The sequence below is a fragment of the Syngnathus acus genome, chromosome 13 (genome assembly GCF_901709675.1).
Source record: "Syngnathus acus chromosome 13, fSynAcu1.2, whole genome shotgun sequence".
NCBI lineage: Eukaryota > Metazoa > Chordata > Actinopteri > Syngnathiformes > Syngnathidae > Syngnathus > Syngnathus acus.
Window position 1 is genome coordinate 11,517,686 of NC_051098.1, and position 16,437 is coordinate 11,534,122.

The 16,437-nt window shown below is 46.8% G+C and overlaps 1 protein-coding gene across 2 annotated transcripts in view; it reads left to right on the plus strand.

Moving 5' to 3' along the window:
- kmt2a (lysine (K)-specific methyltransferase 2A) overlaps window positions 1-16,262 on the plus strand; it is a 33,747-nt gene extending 17,485 nt beyond the window's left edge. Inside the window, exons 12-34 of one of the 2 annotated variants that reach the window (XM_037266892.1) lie at window positions 99-212; window positions 375-559; window positions 651-827; window positions 1,213-1,323; window positions 1,472-1,545; window positions 3,313-3,524; window positions 3,663-3,757; window positions 3,826-3,963; window positions 4,055-4,213; window positions 4,305-4,416; window positions 4,487-4,565; window positions 4,639-4,805; window positions 4,879-5,004; window positions 5,166-7,638; window positions 7,711-10,269; window positions 10,350-10,421; window positions 10,503-10,723; window positions 10,780-10,854; window positions 10,944-11,118; window positions 11,210-11,317; window positions 11,381-11,461; window positions 11,573-11,702; window positions 12,178-16,262. In XM_037266892.1, the coding sequence (XP_037122787.1) occupies window positions 99-212; window positions 375-559; window positions 651-827; window positions 1,213-1,323; window positions 1,472-1,545; window positions 3,313-3,524; window positions 3,663-3,757; window positions 3,826-3,963; window positions 4,055-4,213; window positions 4,305-4,416; window positions 4,487-4,565; window positions 4,639-4,805; window positions 4,879-5,004; window positions 5,166-7,638; window positions 7,711-10,269; window positions 10,350-10,421; window positions 10,503-10,723; window positions 10,780-10,854; window positions 10,944-11,118; window positions 11,210-11,317; window positions 11,381-11,461; window positions 11,573-11,702; window positions 12,178-12,453 (7,919 nt within the window). In that variant the 3' untranslated portion in view covers window positions 12,454-16,262. Of the gene's footprint in view, window positions 1-98; window positions 213-374; window positions 560-650; window positions 828-1,212; window positions 1,324-1,471; window positions 1,546-3,309; window positions 3,525-3,662; window positions 3,758-3,825; window positions 3,964-4,054; window positions 4,214-4,304; window positions 4,417-4,486; window positions 4,566-4,638; window positions 4,806-4,878; window positions 5,005-5,165; window positions 7,639-7,710; window positions 10,270-10,349; window positions 10,422-10,502; window positions 10,724-10,779; window positions 10,855-10,943; window positions 11,119-11,209; window positions 11,318-11,380; window positions 11,462-11,572; window positions 11,703-12,177 lie in introns of both variants that reach the window. The other variant, XM_037266890.1, reaches the window with a different exon arrangement.
- The last annotated feature ends 175 nt before the right edge of the window (window positions 16,263-16,437 follow it).

A 16,437-nucleotide genomic window follows, 5' to 3' on the forward strand; every position in this document is an offset into this window, starting at 1 on the left:
GGTCAAATGCTCAAACGTCATGGAGGTTTTGTTTTTTTGTGGGGAAAAAAATCTGACATTTGATCACAAATAATCTGATTTTTTATTCCTCATCATAGGGAACCCTTGCCCACTTTGCAATAAGTGCTACAATGATGAGGACCACGAGAGCAAAACGATGCAGTGCGGACGCTGCAATTGTTGGGTTCATGCCAAGTGTGAGAGCCTGACAGGTGTGTACCGGCCTCAGAAAGGCCAAATAAAACCGTTTCTTGCAGATTCACACGCTTGTCACCTGTCAGCGCTCGGTTATCATATTGATGAGCCGTGGAAAGATGATGAGGCCAATAATACGCAAGATACTGACCCGTCATTTTTCCCCCGGTCTGCCTCAGATGAAATGTACGAGCTGCTGTCAAAGCTACCGGAGAGCGTTGCCTACGCGTGTACCAAATGTACAGACCGCCAGCCGGCTGAGTGGCGGACGGCGCTGGAAGGGGAGCTCCAGGGCCGCATTCGCCACATCCTCACTGCACTGCTCAACTCGCGCACCTCAACTCACCTACTCCGCTACAGACAGGTTAGAAAAGATAATCATAGAGACAATTTTGATTTTGTGTGCCTCTTTATATTTTTTCCACTCTCACAACAACTCTTCCTCTTTGGTGTAGGCGGTGAAACCTCCAGAGCTGAACCCCGAGACTGAAGAGAGCCTTCCATCTCGTCGCTCCCCTGAAGGCCCAGACCCTCCAGTCCTGACTGAAGCCTCGACTGCAACTTCCGGTGATTCCCCTGCAGACCTGGAGTCTGTGGAGAAGAAAATGGATAAGGGCCGTTACAAATCTGTGGTACGTACCTTTCTTTTTTTTTTTTGGTAATAGTTTCAAGCTGCTATTATGACGATTCAGTAATTTTTCATCTTTTGAAAGTAGCAGACAGGTGCTAGGAAATATAATGGAAAGGATATTATCCAGTCGTGAGTTTAAAATAGACAATAGAACAATATTCACAATCATATATTCTTTATCATCTGTGAAAAGCTATACTATTTTCCTGCAAGTTACTCAGCAGTTGTGACTGTGTATTTGAGTATGCATGTATTCTACTGCCTCCTGGTGGCCAAGGTGTACAGTAGCCTCTTTTTTTGTTTTGCTTTCGTTAAATCGTGTGGTCAGAATAAATTAAACTCCTAAATCAAGTCACCACTAAGACTGTGTCCATTCTTTCTTTCAGCTGGCATTCAGTGACGACATTGCGCGAATCATTCAGACTGCAATCAACAGTGACATTGGTCAGCCTGAGAGCCGGAAGGCCAACAGCATGGTCAAGTCTTACTTCATCCGGGTAAGCACTGCTGCGTCACAAGACCTTACTACAATATTGTAAAACGTATGCGTAATCACGACAAGCTGTGATATTCCTTCATTTATATTCCACGGAAAAAGCCAAATACTAGGTCAAGGAATTATCACAGTTGATTGTTCTCTTACAGCAAATGGACCGAAACTTTCCCTGGTTCAAAGCGAAAGATTCCCGCTTCTGGGAAAGGCCAAATGTCTGCGCCAAGTGAGTATCAGCTACAAGTTGCGGTGCTTCTGTATCATAAGCATTTTTCTTTGCTTGTTTAGACTGTCAAACGATGTTAATTAATATCTGATGGCTTTCAAACAGTTTCCTTGGAACGGCTGCTGCGTCTTGTGTTTTCCAGTTTCACTGTGGGAATCAAGGTTTTAATAGTCATGTAATGTGAGCACAGCCTTTAAACTCTTCTCTGAAGCGGAGGTCTGTAATTACCCAAGAGAAAGAGATGCTATACCGTCGTGTGTGGCGGCGAGAGGCTGCTAGAAAGCGCCAAGCTAATATTTATAGAACGTGTTGGTTTGAGTGCGCCAACCTCCTTTTTGAGATATGGAGTGGATACAAAGGCTGAGAGGAAAGATGAGAGTTTCAGCCACTTCAGCCTTCAAGTCAAACTGAATCGACTAAATGAGTGGCGTAGGACAAACGGGTGGATCTCGGTGGACTACCGCTGCCAAGGTTGAATTTAAAAAAAAAAAAGGAATCATGAAAAGCTTACTACAGCCAGCAGCTGGAATTTATTTGGGGTTACTTGGTGGCACATGTGTGCTGACTCCTATTTAACAAGAATTTTGAATTGGTGTGGTTAGTTCTGAGTCTTGAAAGGGCAACATCTCTGTCATCAAAGGGTGTGCGCACTTGTGCAACCACAGTGTCTCGGTTATTTTAACTTCCCTCTGGAAATGATCAAAACACATTTATAGTGTGTTCTGCAGGTCAAAGGTGAAAAAAAGTTTTGAAATGATTTTTCTCAGTCTCTTTTTTTTTTTATATCTCAAAGCCTTCCATTTGTGTGGAATAAAGGAATGTTCTATACATTGCCGCAGTTGTAGTTGATGTTAATGGGAGTGGTTTGATCGACAGGCAAGCTGTTAAACGCATATCCTGCCCTCCTGCCAAGTGAGATTTAGTCAAGCTAATGAATGGCATGATTGCCCTCTGAATTTATGTTGAAGTCCTTTATTGACTACAGTGGAAAAAAAACCTACAAGAGCGGATCAATAAAATAACCCAACCAGTCCGATTTTTTCTTCTCCTTTTTTTTATAAATGGACCAGATTATAGGCAGTTTAAACTCGACTGTATCGATGGAATAGAGCAGCACTCGAAGACGACTCTCCCTCTCTGAGAATTCCTAATGAAACGGTTGTATTGAATTAATGATGCTCCTTGTAGAGACGATGGATTTCTGCGATGAATATTCATGCCACGTGTAACCATGCAATGCCAGCGAGCACTGGAGTTGTGCTTGACACACACACACACACACACACACACACACACACTCTCATTGACACATTCTCGCTTAATCACCAGCGCTCAGAACTCTCTTCGGAGCTATCAGCTTTCCCAGACCATTTATTATTTATTATATGCTTGGCAGACTTTATTGGGAGACGAACTGTAACGGCATCACGTGGCACTTTCAGACTCATATTTGTGGTCTTCTTGTCGTTGACTTTGTCAAGTTGTATACGGGGGGGGGGGAAACAAAATGATCCATCACGTGGATCCAGTTGCCGTCTTTACCGCCTTGACTTTTAGATGGAATCCAGACTGGTGTCACTGCTCTCGTTTTACTCTGGGAAACTTTCTATTGCTCCGTGAGGAAATCCAAGAGCTGATAATATACTGTGTTAATTTGAAAGCTATTGAGTAATAAGTGTATTATTGTGTTTGTAGTGGTATATTAAAGCATTTTGTTTTCTCAAGAACCAAATTTTGTGTGTGTGCTGCTGTTGTTGTCCTCAGCAGTGGTCTCCTTCCCAATGCTGTCTTGCCCCCATCCCTGGACCACAACTACGCCCAGTGGCAGGAGAGACTGGAGCTGTCCCGCTCTGAGCACCCCCACCTCATCAAAAACATCATTCCAGCTCCCTGTCCCAAGTTCCCTGCTGAACCAGATTCTCGAGCAACACCTCCACCCCGCCCTCCAGCTCTACCTCCACTACCTCCACTTATACCAGGTAACAAGAACCTCTCGCAGAAACTAAACATGGATTTCATGAGTCAAATATAAACAAATATAAACAGTCGAGGTGTTTCTGGGATTTTGGGGAAAAGAAAATGCAATACTTTGTCATGACTTTGATGCAATCTTCCAGATTGTGAAGACTGCCCAGAGTTTCCTCCTCCACCAGGTGTTAGCGACAACAGAAAATGTGCACTGTGTCTAAAATACGGAGACGAGAACACAAACGTGAGTCCGCTTCATCCACGTTGGGAATATCCATAATGCTAAAACCGCGTCGCATGTGACATGTCCAGGAGGGTGGCAGGTTGCTGTACATCGGACAGAACGAGTGGACACACGTCAACTGCGCACTGTGGTCAGCGGAGGTCTTTGAGGACGATGACGGCTCCCTTAAAAATGTACACATGGCTGTTCTCAGGGGGAAACAGCTGGTAAGTAAAACACATGGTAGATGATAAAGAACTGATCTGATCCAGCTCTAGCATGAAATAAATATTTCCCCCCTCATGTTGGTTTTCACAGCGCTGTGAGATGTGTCAAAAACCAGGCGCCACAGTGGGTTGCTGCTTCACCTCCTGCACCAGCAACTTTCACTTCATGTGTGCCCGCCAGGGCCATTGCGTCTTTCTGGAGGACAACAAAGTCTATTGTTCCAAGCACAAGGATCTAATTAAGGGAGAAGTAAGAAATGATTGAGATAATTACATACAACGTAATAAACGGCTTTCAGTGAGGACTTGTGACGCATTTTGAAATTGTTCCCCTCCCGCAGGTGGTGTCTGGCTTTGAGGTGACGCGCAGGGTTCTGGTCGATCTGGAGGGAATCAGTGTAAAGAGGAAATGGTTGGCAGGACTGGAGCCTGAAAATGTTCACATGATGATAGGTAGTGTAAAGCAATCCTGTCGGTACATTATTGCGTCATGACTGATTGCAACTTTTTCCAATTTCTCTAGGCTCCATGACCATTGACTGTTTGGGCATATTGACTGAACTCTCAGACTGCGAACGCAAACTTTTTCCCATTGGATACCAGTAAGTGTGGCTTAAAAAAAAAAAAAAGTGATACGGAGTGACTTGAATTATGACGTCATCTGCCTTTTTCCAGATGTTCCAGGGTGTACTGGAGTACTTTAGATGCACGAAAGCGCTGCGTGTACACTTGTAGGATCCTGGTTTGTCACCCTCCTGTGGGAGAGTCCGAGTTTAAAAACATGGTGGCCCCTGAGGAGAACATCACCATAGCACATAGTCCTCCTCCTCCTCCTGTACAAGGTACTCCAAACGCCCTCAGCTTTAATTGACCAGTTTTAGAGGCAGGATGTTGATCTCCCCCTTTTTTCTGAAGACTTTCCTGATCCATTTGAGTCTCCGAGGCGTACAGAGACCCTGTCTCCTGCCAAGACCCCCAAGCTTCGAGTCTACAGCAGAAACCGGCAACCCAGCTACCCACCTGTCACCCAGCCTTCTCCAGGTAGAACATTTTATTTACTGGACACTCCATTAGGTACAGCAGTACGTAATAATAGAGATATTTAGACATTATAGTATTATGCCAAGTATGTTATTGGAGCATTGTTGTAGTCGTCCTCACTTCTTTTTTTAAATATATATATATAATTATTTTTTTTGTAGGAGGTTCCTCTCAACCCCAGACTCAAATCAGTGAATCCTCACCAGACCCGGTCATACGGAACGTTGACTCCCGACGCCACAGCTCTCCTTCTCACGCTGCTCCTCCCCACCAACTGCATAAAGACCGAGTAGTAAAATCACTGACTCACATTTTGCCACGACCTCTTACCTCACCCCCTCCACTTATCTCCTCACCTGCCCAAGACCCCGAAAAGGCTAAACGCGCCAGCAAGGACTCAAGCCAGAGGGACAAGGAAAGGGCAAGACTTTTCATGACAGGCCAGAATAGACCGCAACCTTCCACGCATCAGGGAGCACGAAACACAGACAAGCTTAAGGGGTCGAGTCGAGGTCAATCCTCCAAGGATGCTGAAAGGAACAGATCATCAAGCGACTTCAGGCAAAAAGACTCTGACACTGCTGAATCAATAGCCAAAGAGCAAGAAAAAAGGAAGCCGGCTACGAAAGAATTCGACACGGCAAGAATTCTCGGAAAAGACGCTTCGAGAGATTCAGAGAAGAGGCGACAAGTAAACAGAGAACCCGACAAAGGGAAACAGGCCAACAGAGAGTCAAACAACAGAGATGTCGAGAAGAGCAAATCAGCCTTTAGAGATTCCGGCTCAAAGGATATTGAAAAAGCAAGAGCTGTCAGCAGGGATTCGGCGTTGAGAGACTCTGAAAAGCAGAGACAATTTAGCACGGCAAAAGACAGACCATCCAGCAGAGACTCGGAAAAGGGTCGACCTCCCTCGAGGGATTCCAGTTATAGAAGCACAGAGAGAAACAAAGACTCAGGGAAAGAAAGTGACCCTGGCAACCAGTCTAAACACGGCGGAGGTGAAAGTAAGAACCCCAGGCTGGCACCTGGCAAGTCTTCTCCTCCCGTGGGCACCGCCGTCCTCTCCAGCCATCAGCAGAGAGGCGCTAGCAGCAAGCAGGCTCACAAATACGGGAAACATGGAAGCAAAGAGCAGAATATTTCTTTGGCTCATCACAAGTCCGTTTCTCACGTCATCCAGTCCAAGGACAAACCCGGCTCGGAGAAGGACAGCACGGGAAGCTTAACGCCGTCTTCCCTTTTTAATGACACGGTTGTGGGAAAATCGAACTCCCCAACTCTTGCGCGTAAATCAAATGATCATTCGTCAAGTCCAGCTGCCGGAGCGGCAATGAAAGCCGTTTGGTCATCGAGGACACCGGCGGACGACGACCTCGGCAAACGAAGCTCCACGCACACGGCGGCCTCGGCCGCCAAAGACAAACACTCCAAAGTCAAGGCGGCAGGCAACCGAGAGTCGTCGAAAGACCGAGACAGAGTGAAACATCTCCAAAATAGCAAAAACAACAGCAAATCGCCGCTCTTGAACAACACCACCAAAGCCACGGGCAGCTCCAGCGCGCACGGCGCAAATCCCAACAGCAATAGTAAAGCTCAGCTGCTTGGAAGCGGCGCCAAATCCCACGGCAAGCTTCAGGGGGAGACGTCGGAGAAACCAGGAAGCGACAGGTCTTCTTCAAAGAGTCGAGAACATTTCAGCTGCAGCGTGGACAACAGCCAAGCCACCAAGACGTCCTTTCAGTCCCACGTCAAACCGACGATGAAGCAGTTAGTGTTGTCTTCGAGAGAGAGAGAGAAAAAGAAAGCTGTAAAGAAGCCCCTCGTGACGCCTCTCAAACCCGACATTAAGACGGACCCCAACGGCACCAACAACGTGGATGGCATTTCATCCGCTTGTCCCGCGACAACGACCTCCTCAATTTCTCCTGCTGGCCAGGCGACCCGTCAGCGTGACGGCCCCGCTCTCTTCTCCTCACCTTCCGCCAGCAGCACTGACAGCTCAGAAACCGATACCCAGACCCAAACAGAGGAGGAGGACTCGCAGAAAGACCACCCGCGCGCTGAGCTACGAGACCACCACGGCCTCCTCACTCGAGGAACGGAAGACGAGGCGGAAAGCCATGACGATTATCACGACAGGGGTATCGACGACACGCCTCACGAGGACGACAGCGACGGGTCGGGCTCGGCCAAGCGGCGCTACCCTCGTCGCAGTGCCCGCGCTCGCTCCAACATGTTCTTTGGACTTACACCTTTCTACGGGGTCCGCTCATACGGGGAAGAGGACCTTCCGTTCTACGGCAGCGCAGATGGATCCGGACCCGTGGTTAAAAGGCGGACCGGCCGCAAGAAGTCCGCCGAGGGACAAGTGGACGGGGCGGATGACATGAGCACGTCCTCTTCGTCAGGAGACAGCGGAGATGAAGATGACAGCGGGATGAACCAGCGATTCAAGGACCCGTGTTACTACAACTTCACACGGACAATAATCAACCCAGGTGAGGGGCTGCCGTCAATAGAAGGACTGGATCAGCGTCTGGGTCGGGGCTCCCAGCTCCAGCGCTTTCTAGAAGATGAAGAACAGCAGCAGAGGGCACAAGAAAAAACGGAAGAGGACATGCGCAACGCACTGTAAGTTCCTACAAGTTCTTTCTTTCGGTTTCTCTCTTTCTCTCATTGACATTTGTATGGCGTGTTTGACAGGACTTTGAGCAAGCAGCACATCGGTCAGCTGGACGGCATCGACGACGGCTCAGAAAGCGACACGAGCATCTGCACCGCCAGCACCACGACGACCACAGTCACCTCAGCTTCCACGCCGCACAAGAGCACCCCGAGAAGAAGGGCCAGAGACAGGCACCAGGAGAAATTGGACTCGCACGACTCTGCCAAAGACGCACACAGCAGTGGCGGAGGAACTGCGACGTTGAGCGGAACCGCTCGAAAGGGGCACAAAGAGAACTGCCTGGCTTTAGGTGGCAAGTCGCAGCCGCAAAGTCAGGGCCAGGATCCTCTGGATGCTCAACTATCCCTCAACACAGACCTTCTTAAATCAGACTCCGACAATAACAACAGCGATGACTGCGGTAACATTTTGCCGTCAGACATCATGGAGTTTGTTCTCAACACGCCGATGTCAATGCAGGCCCTGGGCCAGCAAACCGAGTCTTCCTCCTCCGAGCTGCTGCTAGATGAAGGCTACGGGGTGGACGTCAACCGGCGCAAAGATATTCTGTTTGATGACTTCTCCGAGCCTCTGCCCAGCGCTGAAAGCGGCGGGGTGGGCGAAAGTAGCGTGAACAGCTCTATCTCCGTCGAGGAGCCGTATCTTCCACTTGAGCTGCCCTCCGATCTTTCTGTGCTCACCACACGCAGTCCGACTGTTAATCCCAGTCAGAACCATACCGGCGGCAACATGTTGGGCTTGACGCCCGACCCGGACTCAATGAGCGGAGGGAAGAGCGGGGACAAGAAAAGAGCGAGACCCGGAGTGTCACCCTCGGAGAATCAACGCGATTCCGCCACTTTGGGAAACAGGGATGCGCAAGTCGCTGAAGGTCACATGACCCCTGAACAATTTATCCCGAGCCCCGCTATCGGTCAAGTGATCGAAACCACAGTGAACCAGGATGTTTCGAGGAATCCCGGCGCTCCTGCTTTGCCGAGCTCCCCGTCGCTTCCTCTTCAGAGTCAGAAGTTCCTCCCAGCCGCGGCTGCAGGCAGCCCCGTGCCCGGTCCAGGACCATCCCAAGTTCAAGTTTCTGCCCCAACTGTCATCAAACCCAGCCCTGATAAACTCATTGTGGTCAACCAACAGTTTCAGCCTCTTTATGTCCTCCAGACTGTCCCCAATGGAGTCACCCAAAAAATAACAGCCACGGGAGTGATGGACACCAGCTCTCAAGCCGTGCTCAGCTCCATGACGCTCGCCACGGGCTTGAATACCGGACTATCTGCATCCCAGCCTATATTTCCTGCCGGTGGCAAAGTCTTAGGTACGATGTCTCACTCCCCTCAGATTCACACCTTCAGAGGAACGGCCCAGGCTGGCTTCCAGGCAGGAATTCCAAGCACCACTTCAGGACTTCTCATCGGATTGTCCTCTCGCGAGCAGCCTCAGATTCTGGTCTCCGAAGCGGGTCGGCGGCACGAGCTGGGCCCCGGTGTCACCATCGTGTCCAGCGCGTCGTCTCTCACCGCCGTCCCGACCGTTCTCTCCTCTGCCCACGGTAAGAAGAGGCCCATATCTCGTCTTCTGCCCAAAAAAACAAAGAAATTAGCTCGCTCGCGCAGTCAGCCCACTCTGGCCCCCGACGTCGGACCTCCCAACATGACCCTCATCAACCTGTCGTCCCCTCAGCTCACAGCGAGTATCCCCGGCCAGCCTGGTGGCGTAGTCGAGTTAAGTACCCTAACCAGCTCTCAGCGGAAGGTTCCTAATATTATCAAAAGACCCAAATCCGGTAACGTCATGTACTTGGATCCCACTACACTCATTCAGCCGAGAATTTCCGGCACTGCCCAGGCTGGTGTGCTGGATTCCTCCACTCACATCTTACCTTCGGGACTCAACACCAGTCAGTCAGTTTTAAACGTTGTTCCCGTGCCCTCGAGCGGCGCCGCCGGCCTCCTGACATCCGGGTCCGTGTCTCTCTCGACGCCCGTCCTCAGCTCGACTGAAATCACCGGGTCCATTAGCAATCTCCTCTTTAAGGCCAGCCCGCACGGGTTGAGCCTGTCCGATCAGCAGGTGGTCCTTCAGTCCACGGGTCCGACTCCTCTGGTATCCCAACTGGGCTCTCCCGTGACCTCCTTAGCCAACAGCATCTGCGTCCTGCCTTCGCAGCAGTCCTTCAGCGTGGCCGTCACTCAGCACGGAGATACAGAAGGCGGCACTCTGCACCTACGTCCGACTTTTTCCAGACCTCACACTGCCGTTTCCAGCGCGAGCACCACCGTCACAATTGCGCCAGCCACCACTCTGAGCCCCATGAAAGGTCGTGTCGTCGGAGTCTTTACCCAGAACCAGACTTCCTTGCACTCCCAGAGCTGCAGAACCACTCCCATACAACGGACCTTTGATCAAAGTCTGCAGAACTCAACCGGTGTGGCATCGGCGACAATTACAATTTCAAGGGCGGAAAAGGGCAAACCCAAAGCGAAAAGGAGCAGGAAGAGCACAGACATGAGCAATGGCAAAAAGGTGAAGGTCTCGCAAGCTGAGGAGCATCCCGCGGCGGGACAAAATCCCTCAAAGTCGAGGTGAGTTAATTCCTCAGTTGGCACTTTGCTAAATCTCTAACTGAATTTCAAAACATCAATTTTCCACTTGTCTTGGAAAGAACCTCTCAAGAAGCCAGCTATCCTGAATCCATGGACACGGACGAACCCCCAAATAAGGCAAACAACAAGAGGTACGGAGACGCCGCTTCTCCTCGCCTATCTTCATACTTTCTCTATTGACCTGTGTCAATGCTTACTTGAATCCTTTGCAGCGTCCTCGGTAAAAAGAAGAACTCAGAAGATCCCGGTTTCCCCGGAAAGGTTGCCGTCAAAGACAAAGGTTCTCCTACCACAGGACCGGGTTGCGTCGCAGTCGCTTTACCTCCTAACCAAGATGGCAGAGAGACCGGCTTGGACAGCAAACCCAAGAAGGGCATCATCTTTGAGATTCACAGTGAAGACGGCTTCCACATCCGCTGTGAAAGCATCGAAGGTGAATTTCACACTTCCACATCATGTCCATCGTGTTCCTAATTGTCTGTTTTATAGACGCCTGGAAGTCCCTGACTGATAAAGTGCAGGAAGCTCGCTCCAACGCCAAACTACAAAAGGTGTCCTTTGAAGGTGACGTGCAATATTTAAAAGGATCTTGACTCATCATTGCTAATTTATAAATTCATTTAGCTTCATGGTTTTCCTTTTTTCTCTCAAAGGGGTGAACGGACTGAGGATGCTGGGAGTGGTCCACGAAGCTGTGGTGTTTCTGTTAGAGCAGCTCTACGGCTCCAGACACTGTCGGAGCTATCGCTTCCGTTTCCACAAACCCAAGGAAACCGAAGAGCCTCACATCAATCCCCACGGCTCCGCTCGAGCCGAGGTCCACCACAGGTTGGCTTGCGGCCCCCACACGTGCCGAATTAGTCCATTCTTGGACAGCGTGTCTAAATGCTGCCTTTTGTTGAACTTGTCTGCCCCGCAGGAAGTCTGTTTTTGACATGTTCAATTTCCTGGCCTCAAAACACCGCCAGCCGCCTGAGTACCAGCCGCAGGTAGAGGATGAAGAGGAAGGACAGCTCAGGACTGCCAGGTCAGTCAGACCGCACAAACAATTTGAAGTGATTCGATTTGTTCAACTATTCTCTCCTTGCAGACGTGCATCCATGGAACTGCCGCTCGCTGTGAGATTCAAACACCTCAAGGCCACCTCCAAGGAAACTATTGGAGTATACAGGTATTCAGTAATAAAGAATAACTTTCATTTTACGCTTGATGCTCCCCTGAGACCCAACAAAAAGTCTTTCCAGGGCTCAGATGCGAAATGCGATCTGTTATCGTTTGACAGATCCCCCATTCACGGCCGCGGTCTGTTCTGCAAGAAAACCATCGACGCGGGCGAGATGGTCATTGAATATTCCGGAAACGTGATCCGCTCCGTGCTCACCGACAAGCGGGAGAAATACTACGACGGGAAGGTGAGGACGAGAAGCACGTGTGGTTTTGCGGCTAAGGCGGCAGAATCATTTTACACCGAAATGTCCAAACAGTTTTTTCCCCCAAGGGCTACTTTGACATGCTTCTCTTTTCATTTATTTAACACGCTAAAGTCAATCCATCCGTGTGGGTGAAGCTACGCTAAGCAATTATATAAAATTTACGACATGGTTTCTCATTCAATAAAATGAGAAAGTTTCTCCAAATCTTTCACTATAAACAAAAAAAAGGGGTTGTGATGACAAACGTTCCCCACAAGATGGCAGCAAACCATTTAAAATCACATAGCAAGGCCACGCAGCGAGCAAACACACAGTCATGATTCATGTTACATAAATAACTATCATTTCAAACAAGCCACCTTCATATTAGGGTTGTGAATTGTATTTGCTAGCACATTAGCGTAATCAACATGCTAGCTTAAGCATGTGGGTCACTGCGCTTCTGTCTTCCCAGGGGATCGGCTGTTACATGTTCCGCATCGATGACTACGAGGTGGTGGACGCCACCGTGCACGGCAACGCGGCGCGTTTTATCAACCACTCGTGTGAGCCTAACTGCTACTCGCGGGTCATCACGGCGGACGGCCTGAAGCACATCGTCATCCTGGCCGCCCGCCGCATCCACCGAGGCGAGGAGCTCACGTACGACTACAAGTTCCCCGTGGAGGACGCCGGCAACAAGCTGCCCTGCAACTGCGGCGCCAAGAAGTGCCGCAAGTTCCTCAACTGACAAGTTTGTGCCAACTTTTGAACTCGAGTCTGCTCTCGCTCGGACGCAATATGCAGAGGAGGAGGGGCCATAAATAGAAAGTCAAATATATCGTGCCTCCTTTTGCGAAATGTGGCTCGCCAAGCTTCACCTTTAGCTGATTGACACTTTGATTTTATTGAAATTTCGATCGACAAAAAAAAAAAAAAAGACCCATTCTCAATCAGTTTAATTATTTTTAAAAGAAAAAAAAAATAATCAAAGGTTCCGTTTTACACCAAAGTGCAATTTGTCGAAGGAACAAGAAATCCGTTTGAATTAGTTGATATTTTCTCTGGTGTGATCAGCTGTTCTTGTGCACATTTGGCCTGTGTGAATGTGCCCTGATGCCTTCAGAGCCATGGTGACTTGACCTCGCTAAAGGTACAAACCTGCTGACCTGAGAGCGACTCAAATGAGGAAAACAAAAAAATACTATTCGTCACGCCCATGCGCTTGATTTGACCATGGGAGCGTTGTGTTCTTAACTGGCTGGAGCCTCTTGAAAGAGAGGGGGGAAAAAAAAAGGCAGCTTGAGATTCTGGTGGACTGACAACCACGGGCCCCCGAGACTCTACTGACGTGCTTTAGTAGACTTATTTATCTTTTCATTTTTTTTTTTTTTTTTTTTAGATTTTTCTATTTCGTTGAGGCAATCCCTGGAGAGCAGTGGATTTTCTAGAAAGCGCGCCGTCGTTCTTATCTCGTCTCTCGTTTTTGATGATTCTGTTTGGACTCATCCTTCCAAATGACAGCAGCAAAGAGAACCAAACACAAACATGGCGCCCTTGAATTGATATTTTCACACCGCCTCTTGTGATAACCATTGTTGTTATTATTACGGAGATGTTCTTACGTGTTTTAAAGTCTTGTCTCTTTTCTGTCTTTTTTTTTATTGGAAAAAGGCAAATGTCACGATTTTAAAAAAAATGTAAATAATGTATATTTTTCTACAGCAGCAACAAAAAAAAAGACTTAAAAAGCACTCACTAGTGAATAGCACTTAATGATGGTATTTATATTTTTTTAAAAAGTCATATTTATTTTATTGCCATTTTTTGTAGGAAATAGAGGTTTACAAACACTAAAGCGCTCTCTATGTTTTGTACTCCGCTGCCTTTGTAAATTATTATTTTTTTTTTTTAATTATCATTTTGTAGGTCTGAATGTTTTATTTGATTCCAAAGACTGACGTTGGCTCGGTCCGCTCGGCTTCAGTCCACCAGGAGCTCGCCACCCGGGCCTTATGGTCAAAGCTAATTTCTTTTTTTCTTGTCGTCATCATCGTCGTTATAATTGGGAGCTGGCGGTGTGGCTCATGTGAACTACTATTATTATGCACTTGGGAGAGTTTAGATGGTTGATCCTCATCTGATATCTCCTCTCTCCAGCCTTATTGTCTCCTCACCACATCACAAACACGCAGAGAAGAGAAGTCATATCAATAAGTACACATCAAAAAAGCAGACAAAGGTTAGTCAAGATATCAAGTTGTTTTTTTTAAATAGTGAGGTGCCTTTATTTTGATGCTCCACATAGCCAGTGAGTGCAAAGGATGTTTAGAACTGCACTGAAAAGTTAAGAAAAAGTTCTAAGAAAGTCATTACCTCAAAAATATGGATTTTTTGTTATATTATTATTGTTATATTATGCCTTTATCTTAATATATGTCTTTATTCTCAAAATATTATAATTTTAATCTCGAAAATTTACAATTCTCTATCAAATCTGACGTGTTTTCCGCAACTGCACCACTTTGATGTATTACAACTGCAAAATTTTATCTAAAATATTTTTTTTAAATGAAACATTCTGATTTGTATCTTAAAAAGAAAAATGGATACCTCTGTTTTTCTTGAGTATTTTGTAAGTCATAACTGAAAATTTTTGGAAAGCAACAAAAAACACTAAATTACTTTTTTTTTTAATACTGACATTGTGACCATAAATTTAAAACTATTTTTAATTGTGCTTTGAGGCTAACGATAACAGTAAAAACTACCATTGGGCTTGCAGGAAATTGTATTTTTTTTTCTTGTTTTCCCAAAAACGACTGACAATACATTAGTCTTGGAAAATGACTTTCCTTTTTCATTCTTTTCAGTGCGGGCACTAATACTCCAGTGCATAAAAGCACCACTGTGTCATGTAACCAGAGCTCAACCGTGTTAGGACTTCCATAAAAACATCCATTTGTTTTTTTCTTTTCCTGCCGTTCATGCTGACATCATTCGCAGTGACTCCCACGCTGCCTCCCCCCTCCCCTGGTGAAAAACACCCACACTTGATCCTATGTCATGGGGGGGGGGGGCAGAGAGGTCCCAGAGCGGTGAGGCTCTTACCAAGTGCACTTGACTGTCAGTGGGCACCAAAGTGAAGTGGGCCTAAACCGCTACCCTGACGGTGAGGGTACATACACAAGCCCCCTCCTACTTGCCACCTGGGGGGGAGGGGCGACTGGCTGGGTTGTGCTGCTACAATGAATGTAAACTCAATTCTTCCACGTTCCTTGCTTTGCGAGCGTGGATGTTCTTTTCCGTCGCCGTGCCGACAGATCCGATGGCTTCACGCGTGAGCATCGGCGCAAACGTGTCTGCCGATCTCAAGGGCTCCGTCTAGAAATTCTAAACTTTCGGTGAAAGGCCTCTTGGACTTCATTTCCTCTTAGCGGCAGGGGTCACATCAGTGGCCCCGCCCCCTCTCCGTCTGTAATTATAGTATAAATACATGACAATATTATACAGACACATGCATAGTCTTGTACGTTAGTATCTATAAAATATATGGAATGGACAGACAAACTTAGTTACAGTAGCAAAAACAGCCGATTTATACTAGCAATGTTTCAATGTACTCTATAATGGTTTTGTGTTACAGTACTATCAGATGAAACTAACGTGCATCATTTCTTTTTTCGTATAATGGATATCCAGTACCAGTTTTTGCGGTGCCTGTGATCGCACCTCAGACCACGAAAGGGGCGGTGCCGTTTTTTTTTTTTCTTTTCATTCTTTGTTTTCTCGCAAAGGAGCAGTTTTATGTGATGTGTAAGTGTATTCATGTGCTTGTGAATTTCTTGAGGTCATTTCTTTTTATTCCCCCTTCTCCTTCTTTCATTGTATGTTAAAACAGGGACTTTTACTTGATGTGGTAATAATTTAAAAATTTGATTTTTTTTTTCGATATCCCACCAAAATGGCGGTTTTTAAGTCCTCTGAAGCTTTGGTTGTACTTATGTACTGGTTTTTTTTTTTTTAAATAGAGTCATAATGCTGAATGTTTAATTTATTTATTTTGTGCAACATCCACAAAGGAGTTGTTACTTGGAATTTTCAGAGGTCGAACAAGTCGGGGTTGTGTGTTTGTGTGCGCGTATGTGTGTGAGCGAGATGAGATTGTTTCTGGTGAAAACTCATCAGCCTTGGATGGAATGTGGATTCGCCGTGGGAGCGGATGTAAAAAATTTGTGTGTGTGTGGGGGGGGGGCAGAAAACTTGAACAGGCTCTGTCTTTAAACGCCTTCAATAAGTGTTATTGTCTTATCGATAATCCGCCTGTCACCACCATCATCATCGTAATAAACCGTATTCATGACAGTGTTCTCTCCCAGCAATGAAGGAAAACCACCACAGTGAAAAAGAAAATAAACCACAAAACTATACTCGGTTGAATGTATAATGAGGAAACAAAGTTGTACATAATGTGTAAAAAGAAAAGTTTCTAATCATGTTTATTTTCTATGCACTTTTTTTATTTAAGTGATAGTTTAAATAATAAACATGTCTCCTTTAGTCCATTTTTGTCTTATCGTGTGAGAAGACTAATAACATGGCACAACATATTTTATTTAGTCCAACTTTTCAATTCATTTCATTTTATTCTCACTCATCATAACGTGTTAAAAATGTTGCATTTCAGCCTTCATAAGCATTTTCTGCAGTAACGGCAGATTTTCTATTTTTTTTT